Source organism: Micropterus salmoides, unplaced genomic scaffold (genome assembly GCF_014851395.1).
Source record: "Micropterus salmoides isolate LMB-PRFRI ecotype aquatic unplaced genomic scaffold, ASM1485139v1 Ms_hic_scaffold_13, whole genome shotgun sequence".
NCBI classification, from domain to species: domain Eukaryota; kingdom Metazoa; phylum Chordata; class Actinopteri; order Centrarchiformes; family Centrarchidae; genus Micropterus; species Micropterus salmoides.
In genome coordinates this window covers 18,658,100-18,685,500 of record NW_024040374.1, presented here as the reverse complement: position 1 = coordinate 18,685,500, position 27,401 = coordinate 18,658,100, and the positions used below count along the sequence as shown (strand labels likewise).

General features: G+C 41.2%; 3 protein-coding genes across 8 annotated transcripts in view; 1 reads left to right on the top strand and 2 right to left on the bottom strand.

Annotated features, from left to right (window-relative positions):
* The first annotated feature begins 757 nt into the window (after nucleotides 1-757).
* Nucleotides 758-8,221, top strand: dnttip2 (deoxynucleotidyltransferase, terminal, interacting protein 2). Its single transcript, XM_038715948.1, has 7 exons — nucleotides 758-885; nucleotides 3,034-5,123; nucleotides 5,883-6,021; nucleotides 6,249-6,344; nucleotides 6,483-6,647; nucleotides 6,790-6,899; nucleotides 7,567-8,221. The coding sequence occupies exons 1-7, from the start codon at nucleotides 811-813 to the stop codon at nucleotides 7,661-7,663; spliced, it is 2,772 nt and encodes a 923-aa protein (XP_038571876.1). The 5' UTR covers nucleotides 758-810; the 3' UTR covers nucleotides 7,664-8,221.
* On the bottom strand, nucleotides 6,787-20,798 carry spata6 (spermatogenesis associated 6). 6 transcript variants are annotated; one of them, XR_005444094.1, is made up of 12 exons: nucleotides 20,639-20,798; nucleotides 19,479-19,616; nucleotides 18,967-19,015; nucleotides 18,797-18,838; nucleotides 18,533-18,657; nucleotides 17,164-17,244; nucleotides 13,856-14,293; nucleotides 12,469-12,571; nucleotides 12,271-12,280; nucleotides 12,132-12,172; nucleotides 11,687-11,832; nucleotides 6,787-9,526 (listed from the first exon to the last, which is right to left on the bottom strand). XR_005444094.1 is itself a non-coding variant. In XM_038715951.1 (12 exons), exons 1-12 carry the CDS (start codon nucleotides 20,720-20,722, stop codon nucleotides 9,412-9,414), a joined length of 1,347 nt encoding a protein of 448 aa, XP_038571879.1. In that variant the 5' UTR covers nucleotides 20,723-20,797; the 3' UTR covers nucleotides 6,787-9,411. The 6 variants fall into 6 exon arrangements, 5 of the variants coding, with proteins under 5 accessions (XP_038571879.1, XP_038571877.1, XP_038571878.1 ...); XM_038715951.1 differs by having other exon boundaries at nucleotides 12,132-12,147; nucleotides 20,639-20,797; XM_038715949.1 differs by lacking the exon at nucleotides 12,271-12,280 and having other exon boundaries at nucleotides 12,132-12,196; nucleotides 20,639-20,797.
* Nucleotides 20,799-21,360: 562 nt separating this feature from the next.
* Nucleotides 21,361-27,401, bottom strand: part of agbl4 (ATP/GTP binding protein-like 4) — a 303,975-nt gene continuing 297,934 nt past the window's right edge. The window contains exons 12-13 of the mRNA XM_038715945.1: nucleotides 21,988-22,081; nucleotides 21,361-21,811 (exon numbers count right to left, since the gene is read on the bottom strand). Coding sequence (XP_038571873.1) covers nucleotides 21,712-21,811; nucleotides 21,988-22,081 — 194 coding nt within the window. The 3' untranslated portion in view covers nucleotides 21,361-21,711. The remainder of the gene's footprint in view (nucleotides 21,812-21,987; nucleotides 22,082-27,401) is intronic.

Below are 27,401 nucleotides of genomic sequence, written 5' to 3'. Positions count from 1 at the left end.
ATTAAACCAGTATGAGATGGGCCCAAGTACATAGATGGATAGATAAATTATTAGCCTGGCCTTTGCTTCAATCACTTAACTCTCCCTGTCTGTATTTGGGACAGGCATCTAAATGGGACAAGCCTTTAAATCTTTTACCATGCCGGTAAATCTGAATGAATAATACTTTAGTTCATTTTACGAAAACAATAAGCACCAAACGACTAAATTGTGGAGAATCTAACTGAACTAAGTATGTGTCGTCTGTCCATTTTGACGAAGGTTTAAACATTTATATTGGTATGCATGACCTAAACAGCTTAGAACCAGCTCAAGCAGGTGACCCGGTGGACATTAAGGTTTTATCATCCAAAGAACTTCTATAAAAACCAGACCAGGCGTCTCATTAAGACGTGCCTTAAACTGTCAAAATGTGTAGCCACACCAGTGTAGCCAGTAAATGCAACAGGTCTAATTGGAAATACGTTTTTAATAAGTTTAACATATCATAATGTCTTTGTTTTTTTGGCAACTGCAGAAATATCCCGTAAGTAACATTTACACAACTATATACAGGTGTACAACACATAGGACACTTCTCTACATTGAGCACTTGACACTTACAAGTACGTTTACTAATAATTTGTACTTTTATTGACTTTTTTTTTTACTGCTGTACTTAAATGGGGAGAACAATGAACCATTGAAGCTGATTCAATTAATGACCCATGAATCGAAGCTCTGCGATCGTCTGCACCGTGCTTACGTTCATCGATTAGTTGAGTCTAGCCTTCACACCGGAAGTGAGAGAGGAGCCAGCCAGCAGGCAAGATGGTGGCCACCAGGAGAGGAGTACGCGTGTACTCCCCAAGTAAAACAAACCCAGAACAGCCTTCTGATGTCCAGGTACGTAGAAAAGAGTTGTGTTTTTAAATTCGTAAATGTTCATATATCCTGTGAAGGTTTAGTCCGAGGTGAATGAAGCCCGTCACGTGTCCGTTAGCTGGTGCATGCAGCTGCTCAAACTTCACGTGGACACCGTCGGTCTTTCTCAAAGTCAGTTTGTAAACGTTTCGATGTTGTGATGAGCGGAGACGCAGATATACAAGAAAACAAAAAACATTGTGTATTTTAGACAAGTAACTTACACGCAATGCAGAGTCCAGAAGTCCTGTTTGAGTTAAGTGTAACTTCAACACAGCTTTCAGTTGTTGAATTAGCTTGGGTTTTTAAAATACGGAATCAATCACACGTGCTTTCATTGGACCACAGTTGCGATCTTTTAAACCAGTCAACATACTCCAAATTATATAAAAACAACATTTATCCCCCTTTTCTGTCCTCAAAATCATCCTTAAAGTAGATTTTACGGTCCTACTTACTAATTACAGTCAAAGCACTTAATTATTTAGCCTCAGATTATGAGTTATGCTGCGTTCCGTTTACCTCGGAGGTCGGAACTGGGAATAACGCTACACCCGAGTTGGCGGCGTTCCAGTTAACAAGTCGGAAAACCTCCTACCTATTAACAAGTATTGTCTGTGTAGCCAAATTATGATACAGCGTATTCCTCTCTGCTATAGAGATCATTATATTCCATAACTGAGTGTCATTTTCCTTCACTACTATGACCACCCACTGTTTATTTTCAGTCAGTCCCTTATGCCGCATTCAGACCAACCGCGAATTTTCGCCTCGCGACGCTTTCCTCGCGTGAGTACATTCGCTGCAAGTGTGTTCACACACAACGCGAGAAGGCGAATTTAACGCGATAAACACAACTCGCCATTACTACAACTGTATGAAACCAAAGTAAACATTTTGCTGTGATGAAATAACAATAAACGGATTAATCTGATGTCGAAATAACTACAACATGATGCAGTTTTGTTAAACATATGAATTCATGCTTTGTCAGGTCTGCCAGCAAGACAGCAGGACAACAACTTCTGAAATGTTTGTTTTCTGAATGGAGTTTGGATCGATCAGGGCTATTCTATGCTAATTTGGTCACAGTAAAGAACAATGATCGCTGGAATAAAGTTACAGATAAGTGTTTTCTGAACTCACCAGGTAGTTCAACCTCTTCACTTTCTTTTTTCCAAGTAATGTCCAGTTTTGTCCGGTGTTTATATAAATTTGAAGTTGTAGTCCGACAGAGCTAACGACGCTAACAACACTGGAACTGGATGTGCACGGAAGCTAGCTGCTGAGAAGCTCCAGTGAAGATAAATCAACGTTGAAATCCCAAAAACTTAAGTAAAAAGCTAATTTAATAAAAGCAGTTAACTCCGAGTTCTTCCCGCGAGTAAACAGCATAGTTGTCAGAGCAGAATCCGACCGACTGCGGGTGTTCATTTCTCCAATGGTTGCAGCGCTGCTCCCTGCTCCTCTCCCGCAAGTTTAGCAGCTCTCAGCAGGCCAGCAGATCTTCAATCCCCCGCTCTGCCCGGCCCTCTCCACTCAACGCTCTGAAGCCTCGGTGACGTACGGACAATCTCAACACTGATAGGCTATCGCGACTCGGCGTCATGCGACTTCTTCGCGTGCCTTCGCGGCGCCCGACAGGAAATTGCGGCTCTACCATAGACTGTATATAAAAAGGGCTCTACGTGTCTTTGCATTGACTTTGTATGTAAACTCACCGCCCCTAACGCTCGCTTAGCTTTTGATCTGAAAGCACCTAGTCTCACTGGAGCACCAAATGTGTATTAATCCACAGCTGAAAATAGTCCCCAACAAATACACTACTAACTCCCATGTGAGTAACACTTGGAGGGGGAGGAAACCACAGTGCCCTGCTGGAATTAATTTTGCCTTTTTTCTTAATGAAGCAATGTATTTGAGCCATTTTAATGTCTACAGTTGAATTGAAAGTGCTGGAGCTGACGGTCTGAAAGACTTGAGAGATTGACAAACACATTGTTGGTTTTAGTCTTTTCATGGGATTTGTAGACAGTAAGAAAACATTAACATATCACTGCCTTTTTCCTTTTAGATCAGGCTTTCTGTAGAAGCAACTTCACTTTTAACTGTATTATTTCTGCTTCACAGGCCACTCCTTCTGGTCGAAGAACCAGGCGCACTGCTAAACAAGCAGAGAGCCCTACCCAGCATGCTCTTGTGGAGACAAGCAGCCAGCTTGAAAAAAGTCTTCCGGCATCCCCAACTACGTCCTCGATGAAACGATGCACCAGAGCGTCCAGACTCCATAGTCCAGAGCAGCCATGCACACCTGTGGGCTCCACCCACGAAGGGGACATATCTGACTTGGAGTCCTGCTGCTCTGCGGTGTCTGACATCGAACCACCAATGACACGCACCAAGGGGAGGAGGAGAAAGCCCCGCACAGTGAGTCAGGAAGATGTGGATATGTCTGAGGTGGAATCATGCTCTTCTGCCGTATCTGCATCGAAAGCTGGCCAAAGTAGCCGTCGGAGCACAAGGAGGAAGGCCGTTCCTGAAAGCTCTGACCCAGCTCACGCGAGAGGCGTTGAGGTGGACTTGGTGCTGGACACAGAGTCCTGCAGCTCTGTGGTGTCTGAATCCCAGAGAGTCACCAGAAGTCAGAGAAAAACTGCTCGCACCAGGTCATCTACCAAACAACAAACTGAGGACTCTGAGCTCTCAGATGCTGACAGCTGTGCATCCAGTGTCTCCGAAGCTGGAGCTTCCACCATCCGCAGATCTACAAGATCCAGAAAGCAAACCGGTCCCATACCCATCCATCTTGATGAAGCCTCGGAAAGCTCTCTCTCTCCTACCCCTTCCTCTCGAAGGAGCCGGGCAGCAAGAGCGGTGGCAGCAGCTGCTGTAGACGTCAGCGAGCCCCTGTCTTGTGATTCTGAAGGGTTTGAGTCCGGCCCCACTTACAGTAGGATGACTCGAAGACGGGGAAAGACCCAGTCCACAGGTCACAAAGCCGTGGACTCGGACTCTGAGCTGACCGACATGCATTCCCTGATTGGCAGCCCCTGCTCCACCCGCAGCAGGGGGACTCCGTGCAGCAGCCGCACAGGCTCAGGGAACAGCAGTCGAGGTGATCAGGTCTCCAGGCGCTCAGTCAAGGAGCTTAGTGTCGTTTTAGAAAAAGCTGTGGAGCCAGCTGAGGTAGACACTTCATTAGACAATTCTAGGTTAGAAAGTACGGTAATCGATGAGGACGCAGACTGCACATTGGTGGAGGAAGAGAAGAGCCAAACACTGGAAGAGAAAGAAGGTCTGAGTAGTGCTGATCTCACATCAAATGAGAGAGACACAGTAAGAGTGGAAAGGGGACTAACTGCCATTCGAGGTGAAATGTCTTCCCTAGTATCGGACAGTCCTGGTTGTGCTGAAGAAGCGGTTAGTAAACTTGCAGTGACTGTCAGACACCAGCGGGAGGAGCCGTGTGCTGGAAATAAGGGACACAGGGACACCTCGGAGATGGAAATGATGCAGGAAACAATCGTGCCATCTGAGTCGTCAAAGCCTTGCCAATCAGTTACAGTATTATGTGAGATGAGTTCTGAAATCACAGAGGAGACCGAGGAGAAGGAGGAAGCTATGGAAGTAGCTCAGGTGGACACCCGCCCGTCGCAGGGACATGAGGCTGTGGATGCTGTTGTGGAACCCCGGCCTAGTGAGGAGGAAAAAATGGAAGTCAGCTCTTTGAATGGAGATGCTCAGCAGGTGGTTGAGCTCCATGTTGAGTCCGTTCAGGTAACATCCAACCAGCCGCACAAGATCACAGTGGAGTCTGGCCCTGAACGCCAGCCTAAAGACGTCATTGTCCAGAATACGAAAACAATCAGCCTGCTGGAGAGCAGCGAGGATGAAGATGAATCTGCTGACGAGGAGGAGAGGGATGTTTCTGGAGAAGAGGAAGAGGATTTGGGGTACAGTGCCGAGGAGAGAGCAGGACCTTCAAGTAAGTCTGGAGCAGCAGGTACATCCGTTGAAGGACTGTTTATGATTGACACACGACCCGGAGAGGACGCTGATGAACACTACTACAAGGAGAAGCCAACAGAGGAGGAGGAAAAAGCCACAGGGGATGAGCGAGCTGAGCAGGAGGAGCAAGACGAGGAATTTGTGGACGAGGAGGGGGATGATGACGACGATGAAGATGCAAATATCCTCTTCTCGAGTAGGAATCCTCTGCTGTAAGTATATGCCGGCTGGCAGCCTCAGATTGGTTCATGTAGGAAAAACCATCAGAAATATAAATGTTAAGTTCTGTTACTTGGTACATCTTCATTATAGCAACTTAAAAGATAAATCTTTACATAATATTTCTCTATTGTCACCAATTCCACTTAAAAGAATAATTTGCCATATTGGGGAATACACTTACTAGATTTCTTATCCAGAGTTAGATGAAAAGCATGATACAACTCTTACGCTTGTATGCTACACATGAAGCTACAGTCCAGCAGCTTAGCATAAAGGTGTAGAAACGGGGGAATCAGTACCTCTAAGCTTACTAATTAGTGACTTCCTGGAGTCTTTAGTGGTTGACTGGCAACCTCATGGTGAGATGGGCGCTGTAGTTTGTAGCAAATGTTAGGAACAGCAAATAGTTGGTGACTAATTTCAGCTACGACTTGATACACCTTTGGTGCCTGAGCATTTTGGGCAGCAGGATGAGGTGTCTGTGATTGATTCAAAATAAACTACCGCGCCCACGTTCATCGTAATATAACGTGTAACAGTGTGACACAAGCTTCAGCTACACAGAAAGTACTTATTAGTGGGATCCACTCGTCTTTGATTTTATATATAAAAATATCACCAGACTTTAAGAACTGCGTGTATATATAGACAGTAAAACTCATTATTATATATTCTAACTGTGTGCAGAGGTGAGAAATGAGACATGACTGCTCTTCCTGAGGAATGTTCTCTGTGCCAATTTGTTTCAGGAAAGAGATGTCCAGCCGTATTGACCCTGGCATCAGACTGAAGGAGCTTGGAGGTTTATACATCAATTTTGACGGCAGCAAATCAAAACCTGTCTCCAGTTCGCTGCAAAAACTAAAGGAAAAGAAGATCCAAGATGAGGTAAATAAGTGATTGATTTTTTCCCCCTTTTGAATGTGATCTGTGATGCAGAATGAATAACGAACTTTATAGTTATTGGATTTACTCGTCCTTGCAGAACACCTGTTATTCATGGTTTCTCTGTAATTCTTTTTGACTTTGGCCTTTCATCTCAGAGTAGTGGGGTGTTCATAGAGGTATTGCTTTGCAGTGTTGCAGATCTTTTTTTTTTTTGTTGTTGTCCTCAGGTGATGAAGAAGAGCGTGATTGGACCAGACTTTGAAAAGAAGGATGCAGTGCCTCCGTACAGTGAATCTAAACAAGCCTTAAAGTTGAAACACAGAGTAGGTTTTACAAAGGAATGCTTTCTTGAAACATGTATTGTTTGTGCAATCAGCTATGAGGACAAATACTACCCCAAAAAACAAACGGCTTCAAATGAGTCTACAATCCTTTTTAAACTATTGAAATGTTTTTCCTAGGCAGAAAAGGAGAAATCAACAGGGGATGGTTGGTTTAATATGAAAGCCCCTGAGATCTCTCAGGAACTGAAAGGAGACCTCAAAGTCCTGAAGATGAGAGGCTCCATGGATCCCAAGAGGTTCTACAAAAAGAATGACAGAGATGGGTTTCCCAAGTATTTTCAGGTCAGTTAAAGAGGAGTTTCTGAAGTCTGCAGTCAAGCTCCTAATATAGTCTGCAATACTTACAGGAATTATTATAGATTATCAACATCAAGCTCAGTACAGTTTTTGTGTGTAACCTTTTATGCGTCTGTATGTGATACAGGTTGGCACAGTGGTGGACAGCGCAGTTGACTTCTATCATTCCCGCATTCCCAATAAGGACAGGAAAAGAACCATGGTGGAGGAACTGCTGGCCGATGCTGAATTCAGGCAGTAAGTTGAAATGAAAGCAAAGACAACAGACTGTGGCTTTATTATGTCACATCTCTGGTTTCATGGCTTCAATGTCCACTAAAGAAAATCCACTCCCACAGATAGCTTACCAAGACCAGCTGTTTTTATATTGGCAGGAATAGATTTTACTTTTTATGCAGGTGTGCCTCCTGTATTTGTACAGTGATGATATGCATGACTATGACTACTATGAGTATGACTGAGTGTGTAAAACTAGTGGGCCATCATGTGTCTTGTACACACTAACACTTAGGTGATTAGCTTCGGCAGCAAAATATGATCACGTTGATATTGCTGATCACTATCTGGTAGGTTCCTTGAATATTATTTATTAGTAACTGAAATCTGTGAACCGTCATCTTATGACACTAGTGATTCAACTAAGAAAGAGACTGATTGTGTGACCAAATACTGACAGGTGATGCGTTAACTGATGTACAGAAAAATCTATACAGGGAACCAGTGTCTGTGGTCACATTTGTGACCCTATCTAAATGTTAAGATAGGGTCAGAAACGTTTAAAATCTATTACTGCAAAATGTGCAGAAGAATTCAGCAAAGTAATGATGTTTGGTCCCCAAATCTATGTCGATCAACTTTGAACAAATGCACATCTAAAAAATATACTTTCCTCTTCCCTTACCAGCAACAACAAAAAGAAGTACCAGCACATTGTGACGGAGAAAGCAGCACAAGGAGCCGGCAAGAGGAACAAGAAAAAGAAGAAATTCCATAAAAAGTAAATCTGAAGACCTGTAGTGATTAACACTGATTTTTGTAGATGCTGATATTCGCAACTTTAGCTCTTCAGCAGGAGGGTTGTTGTGGTTGAAAGTTGGAGCATAAACACGACTACATGAAACGTTAGTGAATCCTGCTCATTCAAGACCCTTCATCTCTAAAGATGTTTAGATGTCTGTACATGAAGAAGCTGACTGTATTTAAAAAACAAAAAAACAAAACAAAAAAAAAACATGATACAAGTCAAGTTGATTTGGTAAGCATATTAAAAATACTTTGTACAGTGACTATAAAAATGTATACATGCTTATATTTACAACAGAAACTAACATTTTTAATCAAATGGACCTATTTTAAAAACATTTGTTTGTGCGAAGTAATCAGTGATTCATGTCGTGCATCAAATGAAAATTTTCTTTTGACTGGCACCAATTTTTTATTAAACGCATCACATTCAGAGAAAGAGGGTTTGTCCTGCAATGCGTCCTGTACCATCACCATTGATGTACTGTCAACATTTTAAATACATGTAGCTCACATTAAAAAAAGTTACATCCCCAGACACATTTTACTGTCTCTGTTCAAGAATCGGCTAAACAAAACCCATTTGCAGACACTGCTGGGTAGTTTTGAATGTCTGTGAGAAAACATTTTGCGTTGTAACTTGTGTTTTTAAGTGAGCAGCACTATCTGACTGACTAAGAACGAGATGGGACATTTCTCTTCTGGCTCGGAGTGGACATGGACACATGGTCAATATGAGTGAAAGAAAGTTTTACCATTAATTACATCCTGGCTGCACATTTAAAGTGTACCCATTGCATTGAAGAAAACCAGAAACTACGTGATCATTCGCTGTATTACCTATTCCCTCATTTTAAAATGGAATACATTTTCTATATTTAGTATCATTCACTATTAAATTATTTCATCTGTATGTAAAACTGAACAGCTACATTTAATTGTATTGATACAAGATGTAAGTTCTATGAACTGTACATTATAAAAAGCACATGACCTGACTATCTGTTTTGATTTTCAATGTTAAAGACATTTGAGTGTAACACTATCGAACTGAAATTGTGCTAAAGCTAGATTTCTTTGTGTCTCCTGCTCTTTCATTTAGGATTACTTTTGTTCCTGCTCACACTCTTAAATCTCTTCAGTCTCTTTTAGCTGCTGGCTCCCTACAGTGGCTCTTGGCTACCTTCTTGTCTTTCTTTTGTGTTACGAGTGATGAGCCCTTAACAGCTGCAGCTTACATCCACCATGTCTCGTTCCCATGCGTGCACAAAAATGTTGCTTCTTTATACTCAAGCCAATTTCGCACACGGCTTTAGAGAAATTAGACGACGTCTCCGCTTGGTTTCACCATCGGGGCCCAGTTGATGGGTGGGAGGGAAGTGGTGCTGTTATGCTTTTGAACGTAACCCCTGCAAATTTGCTGCCTTTTCAAAGAGTAACGATGACAAACGCGGCTCAGCAGGTGCTTGGGATGGTTTGAAATTTAAATGATCAAAGGGAGATAAATAAAGATACATGTTTGAGATTCTCTGAATAATAAAATCGCGAGGTTAAGAAGGTATATTAGTGTGTCTGAATCCTCTCCTTCAAACATACAGCAGGTTAAAGTCTATCTGATTTTAACTTTAAATTTAAAGTATACATTATTAGAGTGACTGCTTTAACATTGAAGAGTCTCTGTATTGTAACCTTAGTTGTTTGGTCACTTTGCAGGCAGATCAGTAAATTAAAGGTCAAAGGGCACTTGGTGGTCCCAGGGGGGTTTGTGTGTCTGCAGAATCCGCTGGACTCGGCTGTGGATCTGCTCCCAGTAGGATGGACTGGGTTGACTGGTCTGTAGTCTGAGGGAAAACAAACACCAAGAATTGGCACATTAAAAATCCATAAACAATTAACTGAGTTTGAGTCACATATGTCATCACCATCTAGGCTAGATGTAAAGCTTTGTATTGATAGGAAAAAATATTGTGATCAAATTAGGGGCTGAACCGAAAAAAATATTTTCATTATGAATTAATCAAGTGGTTCTAACACTAAGGATCAGGACCCCCACAAAGCATCAAAAGATGAGTCTGAGGGGTCTCCTTTCTTTCTTCTGCTACACAAAGTTATGCGTTACAGTGATCTAAAACAACACATTTTGCTTGAAAAATAGCTGATTACTAAAAGTGCTCTAAATCATCAAAAACAATGCCCGTGTTTTTTTTCAAGATGTTGTAGCAGGTTTTCCTTTTGTCCACTAGTCTGTGCTGTAACACAAGATGTGAGAGCTGAAACTACCTGACTTGAAACACACTTTAGGTGTAGTGTGTTTGACAAGATACTTAAAACACGTTGAAATAAATGTTCCTTTTTGATTTTAATTCTTTTACATTCAACCTTTTGTCCAACTGAACAAAAAAAGTAATTTCACTATTAACAAACCGTGCATTTCATCTGGAAGCATACCTGTGCTTCATCAATACAATATAAATGTGTCTGCAGGTTGGCCGCGGGCAGTTATAAAGTAGAAGCTCGCCCTGACAGACAGACAGAAGTGAACAGTAATGAATTCCAGTATTGCCTCTCATCCAAGTCTATTTGTTGGGAGTGGAGGGGTGATGACTGTCTGACTGACTGGCTGGTGTCTTGGCCTGGCTCGCAGTGCGGGAACGGACGCTTTTCATCTGTAATCAGATAAACTCGCTACCTGCTTCAGAAAGTCATCAAGGACAAATCATCCAGAGACATGAATAGACTGAGACTTCGGGGCTTAGAGAGCAAACGTCAGCACTGGCATCTGTCATTTTCTTTATAGATCAAAGATTGGTGGCGAGACGTGCCCCTCTCCCTGTCAGAGGGAATCTACAAAGGCCCACTCTAATCTCCCACCCTGCAACTCCTGTCGCGTTTTCAATTGAGAGAAAAGTATCATTAATTTCCTACAATTTACTTTGCAGTTTAAGATTGCCATTGATTTTAATGTTTACTTATGGACTGAGCAGTAGGGGAAGGAGAACAGAAACAAACAAACAAACAAACAAAATGGAACATCGGTCCCGCCGGTGTGTTTAACTCACAGCTGCCATGATCGATGACAAGGTCTCTCTGAATGTATTAAAGCGTGCATCAGGTCAAATGCATCAGACTCAAGCTGAAACACAAATCAATACCATTTTCCTCTTTGTTTTTTTCTTTTCTCTGCCTCCTCTCTCAGTAATGAACAAACATGACAAGACATCAGCTTCTGTAATTTAAGAGGTGGAGGGAAATTCATCCTGCCTGTCGCGTGTAATCAAAATTAAAGATTGGATGTCTATGAGCTCACACACACACACACGCACAGACACACACACAAAGCAGCGGCAGTGTATGACTACCATCTCATGGGATCACCATATATTTGCCGTATACTATAATTGGAAAGTCATACAGGTGCCTCCTTCGCTTTTAAGATCTTTTGGACAAACACCAACGATTTACACAGATGGATCAGGATAAATTCAGGGCAAAAACCACAAAAATAAGGATTATGTTTTCTCTCTGCTTTTGGCGTGAGTGTGAAGAGAATCAGCTGGTTTTGCGGCCAAAAAACAAACAACCTTGGGGCTCTGAGGTGATCCTGACAGTGTTTTACTGATCTACATCTGAAGATGTGTGTTTGTTCACCACAACACCAAGTTGTGGTGAACACACACACACACACACACACACACACACAGTGACATCCGACAGTTTGCAACTCGCCAACTAGTTATTTTGGCCTTGGTTATAAATGACGAGTATGAAGAATACAAGACAAGAGAAATGTCATCCGTGTCTGATTCTGATGTGAGAGAATTCAATCACTGAAATTTTAGAGTTTTTATTCTTTGAGGATTTATCTGCTTTTTGGTCCTTGATAGTTGGTTTTTAATTGAACACATCTACTTCATATTACAAACATTTAAAAGATTGATAAACGCTTCTAATAGTTTCAAGGTTAGGTTGGGGGAAAAGGTTGCATCCTCTGGAGATTTTACCTTTCTCTGAGGGAATGGTTGAGGTTCAGAGGACTTCTGGAGTTTACCACGGTCAGGGCAGCACCTCTCACAGGGCTTTTGGTCCGGGCTTCAAGTCTGGACTGTGGCTCTGGAGACAACTGGACCCTCACAGAACCTGACTTCACCTGGAAGAGGTCGCAGTGCAACAGGGTTCGAGTCAGGTGATAGTTTTAACTAGTTATAGTCTTGTCCTTGAGAGTTGCTGAAAAATGTTTTTTGATCATATATATATAAAAACACTGCCAGTTGTGTGAATATATAATTTGGCAAGTCTGGTTTAGCAGTATGTGTACGTACAGTGACACTGTATCATGGCTACAAAGCAACCTACACGATATCTGAACAGTTACCTCTATGCTACTGTGTTGAATCAAAACAGTAGCTGTTTGCATTTGTTGGTTTGAAATGTTTTAATTAGACTTACTCTGGCTGTTCTTGGTCTGTAACTCCCCAGGAGAGAAGAATCTACAATGAAAAATACAAGTGTAGCTTTGCACTTCAATTAATCAATAAAAAAGCAATTTTATCAGTTGTTGCTGATGTCCTAAAACAAGCTCACCAACCCAGTTATGTCTTCACCATGTCATCATGAAGATGCAATCAAAGGCATCAAACCAGAAAAGAAAAAAGGCACATTTTACCAAGAAAACAAATATTGATATATTAGACCAATAGCAAACAGTTAATTCTGCAGCATTTAAGTATAGCATGGCCTTATGTGTGTACATGTGTCTGTTTTTGCATTGAGCGTTAAGGCCTACCTATGTGATCAGTCGCGAAGCTGACAGCATGTCGATGCGTGCTACCATTCTGTGGAGAGGAGAAAGGAGTTCCCATCCCAGACACACTGCTGCAAAGAGAGACCTGGCACAAAACACAGCAGAAAAATAATCTGCTGTCAAACAATATCACAACCTTAACACTGCTGTAGTATGAAGGATTTCATCGACATGGTAAAACCCATGCACAGCGAGGTTGTTTAGCTATTTATTCTTCACTTTTAAACAGAATCCTGATACTGATAAATTAATCAACCACACAATCTACCGACTTCAAATAAGAAATGCCACGACAAAAAATGTTCATCACAATTACTCCTTTCATTTACTTATTTTGTGCAGACTAAAGAAAAAACTGCCAACAAATGTTGTTCCATTTGTCAATCACCACCAAATCATTTGACCAAGATGATCATAAAGACAAATAAGGTATAAAGAAAACGAAGACAAGCTTTTTAGAGAATAAGGATCTGTCTCAGAGAACATAGGTTGGGGTCAGAATGTGCTTCACTCTACGCAAACAAACAAGGAGCCGAGGCTCTGAAACATGCACTGATAATGCATTCACCATGGGGCTAAGCTACTTCATTAGGTATCTATTTGTTAATTGCAGCTTGACTCTCAATTACCAGGGTTAATTGTCGACAGAAGATTCCCCCAGGAACCCCAGAGCGGGAAAAACATGCTCCTCTCTCTAATAAAACGCCCATTGTATTCCTGTAAATTCCATTCAGGTGTGAGACAAAAACCAACAACTCTGTACCTAATCATTTCCTTTAATAACAGCATGCTAGTAGATTTTGATATTCATAATTCAGGATTGGATTTGATGCAAATGAATGAGCGGGAATACAGTGGGGAGCAGAGGGAGGGAGTGACACAGAACTAGAGGTTGTGTTATTCTCAACTGTATATTCCTCAAGGCAGTGTGATCAGAAAATCACCCCCTTTTACATGCAAAATCTGTCAGTGTGGTGATACGGCCATAATTAAAGTGTTAACAAATAAATGTGTATCAGCCTAAATCCCAGACATGTGCTTTTAAAGCACACTCAAGCCCATCAGTGAGGACAATGGGTCATATTACATGTGCAAATAGTCAAACATTTTTATGACGTCAAAATCCATTAACGGCTCTGGTAAAAAGATTAACACTGCACTCTTATAATGCTGTCTACTTAATCTGGCCACTTGATGATGTCAAATTTTGGGAAGCTCCCACTGAGGTTTGACTTACATCAATTCAGGATCCAATTAATTTTAGAACCCCTGTCCACTGAACACGTGTATTGTTGTTATTGTAAACCATTATATCACTTTTTTTAGTCAATTGACTTCAGTTTGGAGCAATATATCTAATGTTACTGACCAAGAAGGGCGGCTGGCTCTCAGTCTCCTTCCTGAAGTGGTGAGGCCCCAGCTGGAGGTGGCTGAGCCTCTGTCGGGCGTCCTCTGAAAGCTGGCACATCTTGCGGTGGGTGTAAGGTGACAAGGCTCGTGTCCTTGAGGAAACTGTGGGCTGCTGGTAGCCAGAGTCTACAGAAGCTCTCGGAGAAGGCAGTTTTCTTTCCTTCTTGTTTTTCTGGGGCATGCGGCCAGATGGGGATGAAAAAGGGGAGCGTCTGGATGCTGAGGACGGAGAGTTTGTAAATCCGGCCTCAACATTTAACTTTTCGTCCCCACCATTCAAAGAGACAAAGTTCGCATCATCTATTTTGGAAAAATGGCTGCTGGATGGCAAAGACTTTTTTGCTGAACTCTGTCTGGGTGGTGTTAATGATAGCCTCACTGGAGAAAGACAGCAAGTCTGGGGGTGCAGGGACAGAATATGAGACAGAGAGAGAGAAAGAAAAGTGTTGATATGTTGTTCTAACCATGTCATGCAACCATCACAGGTCTCCATTTTGAGGGGACACATTACATTTGTCTCAGCATTTTAGATTTCTCTGCAGACCACAATGTTGTTCCTTTATACAACCGCCAGCCATTTTAGCCATTAAGGCAGCTGCTCGCTCTCGACGCAGACTTGCTCTCCCTGGACAAAACCATTAAACTATTAGCTAAATCATTCAGCTTAAGTGTTACAACAACAGCTCTCGCAGTCAGCACTGCCATGGAGACAACCTCTACAGAATTACTTCAATAACTCTAATGGCCACTAACATCATTCTCCGGTGCAATATCCCACTTCCTGCGGGTAATGCCAAGCGGGGATAAATACGTTAAGATAAAATGTTAATTGCATTTGATGGCCATCTCCAGTCTAATATGATAAAGAGGCATTACCTGGCTGTAAAACAAAGATAATCTAAATGCTAATAAGGGAAATCACAACATTAAAACTATTTTTAAGAAAAACTAAATGATGAATAAATCCTCATCGAGGTTGCCATTTGAGAACAGTATAATTTAATGGAATTAAGCAAAGTATACTCTCCCACCTCCACATCTACTGCCATTTTTGACTTCTTTCAGCTCTTCTGTCCTTCGCTGAGCTGAGCGGCCAGTGAGAGTTAGTCAGTTTTCTGGTTGCCAGCTGAGTGATGAAGGCTTGTCTGATGTGATTAGCTGGTATTTCCACTGTTGGTATTGTGTGGTAAAGACACTGTTCAACAATGCCTGGGATAAATAATAGCAAGACAGGCTCTACAGCCATGCGTGCGGCTCTATGAGGCAGCATGGCAGTGCTTTAGGCTAAATGCTAACTTCAGCCTGCTGATCACATCCATGATGCTAAAACACTTGACAATGTGAACATTCTGACACTAAACAGGTGTAATTTTAGCATCCTAACATTTTTTAATTAGCACTAAACACGAAGTGGTCATAAACCAAAGTATCTGACAATAACATTTCACCAGAAGATGATGTTAGAAGAAAAGCCTCACCAGAGTGATTACAATTCATCCTGAGGGGAACATGGATGCCAAATTTCATGGCAATCCATCCAACAATTGTTCAGATATTTCAGTCTGGAGTGTTGGACTGACAAGCTGAGAGACAGACGGACCAACACCGCCACCGTTAGAGCATGCTGCTAGCATGGCTAAAAATTACTTTAGATTAAAATGGTTATAAGATTGAGAGTGAGAATGATAACAATTAACAAAAGATAATAGCACTAAAAATCTAATCTTTGGCAAGACATTGCCCAAAAATTGTGTGGCTATTCATCCCTACAGTTTCAGAGGCTTTCTGGAAGCTGCTATCACGCTAAATCTCTAATAAAACAGAACACGGTTTGTCAGCTGGGCGGGAAGGCAGTCAGGGAAATGCCTATGCTGAAGTCCCATTAGGAGAGAGAAAATGGAGAAATTCTACTGTCTGACAGCCACAGCGGTGCTCTGATCCAGACATCCCCCTGAGGGGCCAGGAGAACACTCTTGACAATCTGCTTCGCTGTCAATGACATCCCATTTAAACAAATAGCTTAGCTTAGGTTACTGCATAGGATAGTGTTTTTGGCACAACATGCCAACCGCTGTCTGATGGATCATATGTTACAAACACGACTGTTTGTGAAAAATTTTCATTCTCACTGGGGATTTTTCAGTCTTGAATTGGAGCATTATTCTACCCTCCTAGTATCCATCTGTTGAGATTACCTTTGCACACACCTCACACACATATGCAGTTTCACACTTGACCATGAAGGAGTAGATAAAATTGAAGGGTGGGGGCAACAAAAGATTGTTTTCATTATCAATGATGGTTATGTTTAAATTAATCGTTTGAGAAATTATCGCAATTTCCTAAAGCCCAAGGTGATGTCAACAAATAGCTTTTTTGTCTAACAGTCCAAAATTTGGACACAGAAAAGCAGAAAATCCTCAAAGCTTGTCAGAACCAGAGAATGTTTGGGATTTTTGCTTGAAAAATGAAAAACAATTATCCATTTGTCAAAATAGTCAATCTACTAATTGATTAATCAACTGTTTCAGCTTTATACAGAATACTGCAACAGTGGATGTGAACATGTCATAAAACAGAACTTGGGCGTGCGCAGACAAAGACAAGAAGAGACAGAGAAAGAAGGTAGGAAAAAAAAAGACTTTAAAACGGACTGGTTGGTTCTGTCACAAAAATTGTGTAAACTCCCAGCTAGTCAGAGATGTGAGAGAAGCCTCGCTATCAGCATCACAGATCTGCCTCTCCGTAATTACATTCACAAGGAGAGAACAGATACCCTTGAAACACTGCCAGTATAGATAGATAGATAGATGCAGTAGCCATGGCAACAATAGAAAATGGGTATGTATGGGGGAAACAGACAAATCTGATGGCGAGCGATACCACTCATTAGAGGCCTCTGGAGATGAACTGTTCACAGTTCTACCTTTGGTCAACACTTACACAGTAATGCTGAGTATGTAGCTGTGATGTGTTCAAATTCCTGACATTTTGAACTGTCACGCAGGCAGATAAACACACAGTTTACTTGTCTGGGGCACTTTGATGGATTTAAACTGTTTACATTTTGTGTAAGCTGTTCAGAAAAGACCTTGAACAGACAACAAAATGTGTGTATAAAGAACAGGCTCCTTTACAGATCAACAACAGACATGAAGCAGATAAATCAAAAGCAGACAAATGTACAACAAATGTTAAAAAGAAATTGAACATACAGTGTGTGTGGTTCTGCACGGACCGACGAAATGTAATAAAGGACACACTTACAGGTGAGACAAGCCAGCTGTCCCTTCCATCACTCTCTTCTATGACTGATGTTGTGGCAAACTCCACTTTGGGGGAGATTCCCTAGAGTGAGAGGGACAATAGGAACACACACGACATCTTTAACAGGGAGACAAAGACAAAGGGACAGATAACAGCGCTGCTTGGAACAACAATTTACAACCACAAATCCTCAATCTATGCCTGGCTTGAGAAAAACAAATAGCAGAAAAGAGAAAGTCTCCAGTGACGTTTAAATAATATGGCATTTGGAGGGAGACATCTAAATTGCTATGTAGGCCTCAAACACAAACACATAAAAGCAACGATGAGGGGAATGGTGTTTAAAGACATTTCAATACGTCAGTTAGTGCCTTGGAATACAAGTGGAGGGTAGAAAAGCAAACCCACAGTGGCAGAGAGATAAAGGAATGAAAGTAGGAGGTGGGGAGAGAAAGTGATGATATAAGAGGAGGCAGAAAGAGGCAGACATGACAAAAAGAGAGGAAGTTCTCCATTTAGTTTTTTTCTGTCTGTATAGCAAAGACAGTCGACAGCTCTATAAGGAAAATGCTATCTTCACTTTCTATTAGACAAGACAGTGCTTTTGAATCGGTTATCTTGGTAGTGTACCTGCCTGTCATGCACAGCCAAAGAGATTTCGAGGAGACTCACTTAAAGAGACCAACAATCTTCTCCAGTCTCGGAATGACAAGTGTAATATTGGTGCCAATCAAGCGGAATCACATGACGAGCACAGTGTGGGGTCATTGTGACATGTGAGCAACTTTTTAACTGACATCCCTCCTTTCACTTTGAATTTTTGCATTAATCAGGGGTGTAAACAACAAGAATAAGTCTGGCATTGATTTTGTTTGCAAGCATCTTAATTGGTCAGCACTTGTCAGTGTGGTAAACATTTCTCTGATTATACTATTTCTCTGACGTACCTCGTCTGCCAACAGAAGAATTTGGTATCAATTTCAGCCAATTTCCCATTATTTTTGTCCAAATAGTTTTTTAAAATATATACATATTTGTAGAAAACATTCCAGTGAGTAAACTGAACTGTTTTTTTAAGAATGTATGCTATGGCAGATGTAGGGTAAATACATATCTCTGATTAGCTATTCCCTCTCTGAGCATACATGTGATCAATCATGTGATCACCTGCACTTAAAAGTTGTCAGTTGGAGTAAGTCACTTGATAAATGTATCCTATCGCTCACACTCGATGAATAACTTTTTTCTCCTCAGTTGACTCTCTAGAGCTTTCTCTAGTGTAATTCTTAGAAGTTAGATGAATACGGGTGCAAGTGTTGTAAGGAGGTTTAAGAAATAAATAAAAAGAAATAACTGGAAAACTGCCTACAGGAAAGGAGGAGGATCTCTTCAGTAGTATCTCTCTCTCTGCAGCTCCTTCTCTGGAGCTCAGTCTCGGACCAGGGTACAAGAAATCTCTGCTGCTTTCCTCCATCGTGGCTAGGATCTCACCCTCTAAATATCATACACAGACAGATAGAAAACAGAAACACACACATACACACAATCCAAGTTAGAGATCCTGTTTTTGCAGTGTAATGACTACATACAGTTGGGACTTAACATGCCCATATGGCATCATCAGAAAGCATACCTGGAGGCACCAACTGAATCAGCTCAAAACATGTTGTGTCAGCTAAGAGGAAGGAAAGCACAAATAGACTGTGAGCTAATGATCAGTATCACAGCTAATAGCCTATACGCTTGCATAGCAGAAGATTCAGGACGAAGAGATGAGGAAGCAAATCCCAGACGGCCGTTTACCTTCGAGGAGGTCAGCTACATCAGCAGGGTCAACAACGCCGGGGAAAGTCTGGTAAAACAGACAGAGTACACACAAAGTAAATCAATACTTATAACAAGATGAGACAGACTGCCTGGATTCTAACTCTGCCATTCTCCCCAGGGAAAAGAAGGCATCTTTTTTCAGGAGTTGGGGCAGTAATGTTCAAAATTGAGGGTTGCTGTTTAACAGCACAGAAGTCGAAGGATTTAAATAAAAACAAATAAAAAGAAAACAACTGCTAGGGTGGATATTTCTTTACCACTAGTGTCTTTTTTGTAGATGGAGGTATAATGTATTGGTATTAGTAGGAGTCAACATCAGGCCTGTGATGTGACACGAAGACATGAGATATGCACCCCTTTTTGATATTGAAAAATATGCCACTAGTCCTCCCACCATCTCTCTCGCTAAATATGAAAAAAAGAAGGCAATTTTACATTTTATGATGGAAGTGGTGCTTATTCTTTTAATAGATACTTATAATTCTCACCTTGACAAATGCCATCTTGTGGTGGAAGTGTAAGGGGAACACAGATGGCAAACAGGGGGTCTTCCTGTACTGGCCCATTATACACACACTGAGGTAAATGTCATACTTTTTAGACAGGAGCACTCCTGGACATGTGACCTGGGCACAAACAGTATAATTAGGTGACTGCAGTGACAGGTCAGGCATTAGTTGTTGTATGTGTCCTTTACTGGCAGATTTCTTCCATCTTTTGACAAAAAAAGGCTCTCCATGCACACACACAAAAAACATTTTCAGAAATAATTGAGCCCTGTTCAAAATGACGCACGTATCTTAGCCTACATAATGACAGCATGAGTGGGTGCTGTAGCATCATTGTGCTTAAAAGTTGACACAGGAGTACAGTCCTCTGAGAAATTATCCATAACAGTAGGAAGTAGGTCTTACTGCTACCAAATAGGATAATAAAAAACCTGCAAAACTAATTAAGTTGAATTACTTTGATATAACGTTGACAAGTAGAAATGAGACCAAATCACCTTACAACTGCTCCACAGATAACGTTACTGCACGTTAAAGGTAACATAACGTAGATAACATAACGTAGAAAATGTGTAACGTTACAGTCAAAGGGGGTGTCATTTAACTGTGATTTACACACATTTGGATCAAAATTTCTAGCATATGTTTAAGGACATATTGTTAGTTAACGTTAGTGACTGGAGAAAGACAGCAAACATCTCAGTTAAACAAACAATTAAAAAAAAATACACTAACCTTAGTTATATATGTTTATTTTGTCCCCATTATTAACCAATGCCAGCCATGTCAAAGCCACGAAAACATTTTTATTTTTTATTTCGATGACTGAATATTGCAGCTGTTAGCTAGCTAGCTAAGATTTTGTTTTAAACGTCTTGTCATGACGTCATCATCATCTCTAACGGTTTAACTTACAGACCAAAGTGGATCAAACTGGTAAAATAAATGAACGTTTGACGACATTTAAAACTATTTATCAGGATAACTCAACCTAACTTCCAAGTTAAGGCCGTTAACGTTAATGTTAAGTTAGTTGGGGAACGTTAATGAAACATTTGTAAAGGGAACAGGATGTAAACTCAGTAGCTAACGTTAATTTACGTAAACTAATCTAAGTTATAGTACCAGGACGCACTTACTGTCTGAATGTCCAGGTATACAGTACATTTCAGAGACCTCTGGTGCACTTTAGAGGAGGAAAGCTTTTTCTTCCTTGAAGCCATTAATACAAATTTCAAAGTTAGTTGTTGTCATAGCTGCCAAACAGCAACAGTCACAGAGCGGATGTATAGTCATGTGACTAAGAAGTGGCCAATCAAAAGCTCTCTCTGCGCACACGTTTGAGCTCACTGTTCGTCTGATAGAGACTATCAATATGTTATTTATATAATAATAATAATAATATTAATTACTTTATTTGTATAGCACTTTTCAAAACCACGTTACAAAGTGCTGTACAGTAAAAACAAAAGAGATCCATACTTAAAAATATAAATTAATTAAAAATGTTTTAACTGTTATTCAACAATAAATAATACAACAATAACAGCAATAATATAATGTTTATAAAAACGCCATACATATAAGTGTTTAAAAACAAGTAGTAAAATCTTAAAATCAACTCTAAAACTCACAGGTAACCAGTGAGGGGCAGCAAGGATTGGTGTGATGTGGTCACTCCTCTTAGTGTGAGTTAGAAGCCTGGCTGCAGTATTTTGAATGAGCTGTAGTCTATGAATGTTTCTCTTACTACTACCAGAATAATACCAGAGCATTGCAGTAGTCGATTCTTGAGGAGATAAAGGCATGGATAACCTAGATCTCAGTTATATAAAAACAGTCATTAATGTTCTCAGAGAGCAACAGGCACAACATTTTAATTAAATGTTTAATGACTAGTTATAATAACAACCATCCAATGAAGTTCTAAAATAAAAAATAAGACAGTAACTGAGGGGAAACGTGCATTTATTTAACAGTATAAACAAAAAAGGAGCCGCTGAATGAAGGCCTCAGATGGAATTTAGATGTGTGACCAGTGTGTCTTTCCTTGGCTTTCAATTGTCCGCATTTTTTTTGTCCGCATGTCACACATTTGATAGTTTATAGTCAAATAAGTATTTATAGCCAGGGAGATGTGGAGCTTCTAAAGGCAATGAAGTGTAAAGGGTCCTCCTGCTAAGGTGCTCCGCATTTTATACATGCTGTCTGTCTAGTGCCTGACACCCTGGCTCTTCTCCCTCTCTCTGTCTGCTGCGTCTCTGCCAACACCGTTGCCTTTTCCGTCACCTGTGTGGGACTTCGCCTCAGGGCTGGAGATAAAAACATGTTAAAATTAATGACTGACTGCAACGGTACAATATAGTTCAGGAAATAGCAAAACAACAGTACATTCATGTGCTCGAATATAGACACGTAAATTCAAAATCATACATGGAATATTTATTTAATGGCGTAATTGTTTTTTCATAATGCATTACTTCTTTACCTGTGAATGTAAGTTGGTCTGTTGTCCTTGATGAGGTTGTTGAGTTTGTAGTAATCCAGGAAGGTTCGAGCCACATTCCTGCCCAGTTTCATGTCTGAGGAGATAGGGAGTTAAAGCCAACTGTATTTGGATGAGCCTCAGGTAACATCGCTTAAAACATTTCCTAGATCAGTGGTCCTGCCTAGTTTCATGTTTGAGGACAGGGAACTAAAGCCAACTGTATTTGGATGAGTCTCAGGTAACATCACTAAAAACATTTGTAGATCAGTGGTTTCCAAACTGGATGGTGGCCTCTTTGGAGAGGCGCAGAGCCATTGCATTGCATTGTGGAGTGGAATTTAAAGTTGCACTAAGAATTATCTCTTTGCTTTGTTTTATGACACGTAACTTTACGGTTTGGTTCACTCTCACAGCTCTTAACAGGCTGCTGTTTTTAGCTAAAAAGCTTTGGTAAACCCACCCATGCTACCTGTGCAGCACCAAACAGCAGATAGACAAAGTTAACAACTAGCAATATTTGCTGGAATGGACCTATCATTGCTGTTAATAATTACCTGTGCTTTCACTGCTATTCTAAAAAAAATGTTTTAAAAAAAGGTCTATGAATCTTTGCAAATGATAAAAGAAAAAACAGGAGTGCTCTGATTCTAGGGGGAAAAGATGGAAAGTAACCTACTGTTTCAGACAATCTAGAAAGAGGGTGCAACACAAATGTAAGAAATTCATAATTTTAAATATCTGTGATGTATATTTGCATGACACATTCAAACCATTAAATCTCCACTTAGATTTTGGAAATGTTTGATATAAAGTAATACAAAAAAAATCCTTCAAAACATCCACATTGTCATCACTAACACACTCAGTGAGGTACAGTAAATAACAAGGGACTAGCGACTGGCGACTGGAGAAATGAGCAGTGTAAATCCTCAAGGTACAGCGTTCTGAATTAAGTGAGGCTAAATCAACTGCATTTCACTCACGTCAGCCAAATGCATGATGCTGGTATGAATCACACGAAAGCAATTACTTATACACTGAGGCCTTATTTAAATTCAGAGGTGAGCACACACATCATTCCCCTGCCCAATTGTCCCTCACTACTTTAGGGACAATATCAATAACCTCACTTCTTTTATAAAACAGCTAAGCGTCTATGTGCTGTTGCTAAGCCTGTGATCATTAGGCTAGCAAAGCAAGTAATGATAACAATCAGGTTCAGATAATGAAGAAGTAAGGAACCGCAGAATACCAACAATGTTTCTAATCAACAAGAGTGAGGATAAAGTAAATACAGATAAATAAGAACAATGTCGCTAACAGAAGTAAATTTCATCTAGGCACTGAGGCGAGTGGACTGAAAAACACCATCAATATCAGCTGCCAATCTGTCTATCCACCCCTTTTGACATATGTCCATCGTCCTTATTCCATCATCCTCCATCTACACCAAATGTACGTGCATCCTGTTCATATAGATCCCACAAACACAAAACAAAAACATACAGGTTTTTCCCTATCTCAAGGCATTGATGTTTGGCTACCTCCATTCTTCACCAGGCTGGAGCATGATGGAGCAACACAGAGACATAATCTGTCACTTTCCCCTGTCATTACCTTGTTGATACTCAGATACAGCCTGTCATCTGCAGCCACTGGACTATTTATCTGTCACAACCGTGTGATGGAAACAACTGTCAAATAGAAAAAAAATTTTAAAGATGGAGATTCAGTCATTTTTATTGTCTAATTTCTCAAAATGTTCTTCAGAACGGCCTGAGCTACATAAATCCTGGTTGCTACAAAGGTGAAAATCTATTGTCCAAATGTTGTTGTTTGTAAAACATCCATTCTTTGTTTGAACAGGTTGTCTGGGCGTATCCTTCAGGTGTTGAAGTTTGTCACACCTCAAGCAACACACACACACACACACACACACGCACACTCCCACTCACACAAGGGTATACCTGGTAAGTTAGGCCTGTAAATATGCAAGCAAGGCCCTCAGCAGCAAGTCTGTCACCTTGGCCGTGGAGGGTGTGCTTTTGCGTATATTTAGGAGTCTGCACAGGACTTCATTCTTCACCCGGCAGGCTGATGGCATCGCTCTCCACACGACTCCAGAGTCTTTGTTTACATCCCATCTGGTTGTTTGTCTGTGAGTCCTGCATCAGGCCAGACTTGCTGTGTGTATGTGTGTGTGTGTGTGTGGGTGTGTGTGTGGATGGGCCTCACAGTCTATCTCATTACTGCTAGCTGATGATACTGATTAGGTTGAGATAAAACTAAGGTTACGTCCTTCTGAAATTTGCTTTCATGCTAATTTTAATGCAAAATAGTTCTGAATATGACAAAAGGCGCTAACACACTGTCTAATTTTCCAGGATTAGTTCGCCAATATGCTGGATCGCTGTGCTGTGTGAAAGGTACAGAGCCAGAAAGGGGGGTCATATTTGATCTGCCACTGAGCAACGCATATTTGTAGTAACAGAGCCGGAAAGACGTCTGTGTTTGTTTTTTCACATTCTAACCCGGAAAGCCGGATCGCTATGTGAAAGCACATATGTTTGTAGGATTTTGTTGCAATATTTTGATCAGTATACATGAGCGAATGCAGCATATTGGTGGACATTCTTTCCGCGTTTATTGCGGGATCTCTGTGTGAAAGTATCTTCAGCCATGTTAGCAACACTGTGCTTTGAGCAAATGTAGTGGGAATTAATTTGGTAGATACTGATATGTAGATATTGATATGTGTCAAAGTGAAAACTCTGACCTGTTGGTGGTGCTTGATTTAAAGTCAGGGGAAATCCATCCAAACATTGTTGAGATATTTCAGTGAACCAACTAACCGATCGACTGCCGGACAGACTTGACATTCCCATCCCTATGACACATATAGCATAACCCACATGTGATTTGAATGTACATAGAGATGATGCACGGATTCACTCACAAGGACATAAACACACACACTCCCCATGTATCCTTGACGTCTTCATTCTGACCTCAAGAAAGTTTTTGGTGTTTTCCTCTGTTCTCTTTCATCAGCAGAGCTCGTGCCAGTCCTGAGCATTTTGGCCAGGCACGCTCAGCGACCAAAATATCTCCCGGACCCCACCGTGCGCAGATGGCCTCTCAGCTTGGCTTGTCACGACTCACCGTCTATTACAGGAGGTTTTGTGATGGACGGTCAGCTTCTGAAGGAGAACTTCATCCATGAGGTGAATGGTCGGAGACACAGAGGATGCCCTGACTGCTGTCTGGCCCGCTGCCGGGGGAAACCGTAGGGTTTGGAACAAGGCTGCTGCTGCAGCAGGAATTGATGTGTACGAGAGCCAGGGAACAGTCGGTGGGCTGCAGCTTGGATTACAGAGGTGGGTGGTAGTGGAAATGTTCAGAAAACCTTCAGCTGCTTTAGTCCACATTTAGGCAGCCTCTTCTGAATGAACACACAGACTGATACTGACAATATTGTTTAAACTGTATCATCAACTGTATCTCAAAGCATTATCATTATGTGATCCAGAAAGGTCATGAAGGTGTATGTGCCAGCTTAACACAGCACTTCAAAGTATGCAGCCTGTCAGCAACTTTCCTGCCTGTCACTGAGGTGTCTGAGGTGTATTCTTTAACATCTCGGTACACTTAACGGTCTTGTCTAATCAATAGCAGGTCATTGTCATGGCTCAAGGGCACGCCAGCTTAGGCACTGATGAGATACGAGGCACACGAGACAAAGGGGACATTATTACTTGTTTACTGCAGCTGTTTACTGTCAGCACGGCATTTAGCGGCTATGTCCCTTGTGCCTGGTCCTGGCAGACAGACAGACAAGGTGACAATCAGACAACAAGGCCCCCAGTGGTAAAATGGACAAGACACGCGGAGAATGCCGTCCAGATCAGACGGGAGTTAACAAGGAGACAAGCAAGGGGACATTCAAGCCATCAATATGGGCCACTGACAGGTCCTGTCACTACACTGACACGTTGAGAACTAATTATCAATGCTAATTAAGAGGTTAGTCAACACCAGCAATACAGAAAGAGACATTTTTGTCCCCAATAGCGATTCACCGGCCTCAAAGTCCTCACGTCCTGTAGCCCAAAGGGACAAACAAGGGCTGATTTAAATCCCTGACAGGAAGAACTGTCACTGCCAAGGAGACAAGCTTGAGTAAACTGAAAAAAGTGAAACAAAGGCTTCTGTTTTCTTAAAGTGCGCACTAGCAGGAATACAAGACTGATCTATGCTGCTCCGTAAAACCGAATATGGGTACTATTTTTCTATTCTATTAGAGTTCTAGTAATTTGTTGTTTAGAAAAGCCTCAGCTTCATGTAAAAAAATCATTCATCCTGAAGGTATTCATATCAGTGCCTGAACTTAAACTGAAACTTTTTCACTTCCATTTTAACTATCACTTCAACTTCTTTCAGTATTGTAACTATAAATGCTTCAACAACAATTGTTTTACTGTGAGCACACTTTTCTTCCATAAAATGTTACCTTTTTTAGCTAGCATGGTATTTCCAAACTTTCTCAGAACCTTTATGAACATCAATTTTGTCAGCATACACACAAACTACCATACCACAACTAGAGGTGTGCATGTCTGTTTGTGAATCTTTGTGAGTGCTCATGTGAGGACACCTGTTTATCTGAGCATGGCAACTATAGTTGTGCAATCCACTGTGCGTATAAATGTGTGTGTCTGCGTGTGTGCGCTTGCTTGCATGTGTGAGCACCTATCCATTTGTGCATGTCTGTGTGATATGATGTGTATGATGCGTGGTAGTGAAGCATATTTGCCTCCAAGATATATCATTTGCATACTCCTCAGGTTGTCAGGTTCATTGATGCATACTGTATTCCACTGACAGCTCTGGTATTTAGGGAGCACCACTGTTATGGTGAAGTGCACATCTGGGTGTTGCTGCTTTGGCAGCACAAAATGAGGGCTTTACGCGTGTATTTGGGACACCTTTGGGAGTAGTCAAAGCCAGTTGCACAAGCTGTAATCCATGCTGCATCGATGCATCTTCAAATTAGCATACACCACACAATCCTGCAATAGATGTGGATTATATTATATTGACAAAAAGGCCACCGGTTCAGAAACCTCTGCATGTCTTTCCTTACAGAAGGAAGTTAGAAGTATGAAAATCTTGAAAAGCTCCACGTCTGTACTATGACAGAAAAAAGCAACTGCTCAACTCAGAAAAAAACAAGAGCAAACTCTTTCCGGGAGCTGTTACAGCCTGAATGGCTTTTAAAGTTCTGGAATAATTCTTCAAAGTCACAGAGAATAGTTTCTCTCCTCTCACCTACTAGGTAAGTAGGCCCCCAAAGCTCACATAAATACACGTACTGAAGACACACACAATGGAAAGTGTCAAGCTGAGTTTTGAAC

What these genes read in the sequence shown, in the direction of transcription:
- dnttip2 (XM_038715948.1), top strand. Translation starts at nt 811, where the DNA reads ATGGTGGCCACCAGGAGAGGAGTACGCGTGTACTCCCCAAGTAAAACA. An exon ending in AACAGCCTTCTGATGTCCAG is followed by an intron (nt 886 to 3,033) that starts GTACGTAGAAAA and finishes TCTGCTTCACAG; the next exon opens with GCCACTCCTTCTGGTCGAAG. An exon ending in TCGAGTAGGAATCCTCTGCT is followed by an intron (nt 5,124 to 5,882) that starts GTAAGTATATGC and finishes AATTTGTTTCAG; the next exon opens with GAAAGAGATGTCCAGCCGTA.
- spata6 (XM_038715949.1), bottom strand. Translation starts at nt 20,722, where the DNA reads ATGGCTTCAAGGAAGAAAAAGCTTTCCTCCTCTAAAGTGCACCAGAGG. An exon ending in ACAAGATGGCATTTGTCAAG is followed by an intron (nt 19,016 to 19,478) that starts GTGAGAATTATA and finishes CTGTTTTACCAG; the next exon opens with ACTTTCCCCGGCGTTGTTGA. An exon ending in ACAGACCAAGAACAGCCAGA is followed by an intron (nt 11,833 to 12,131) that starts GTAAGTCTAATT and finishes GACCTCTTCCAG; the next exon opens with GTGAAGTCAGGTTCTGTGAG.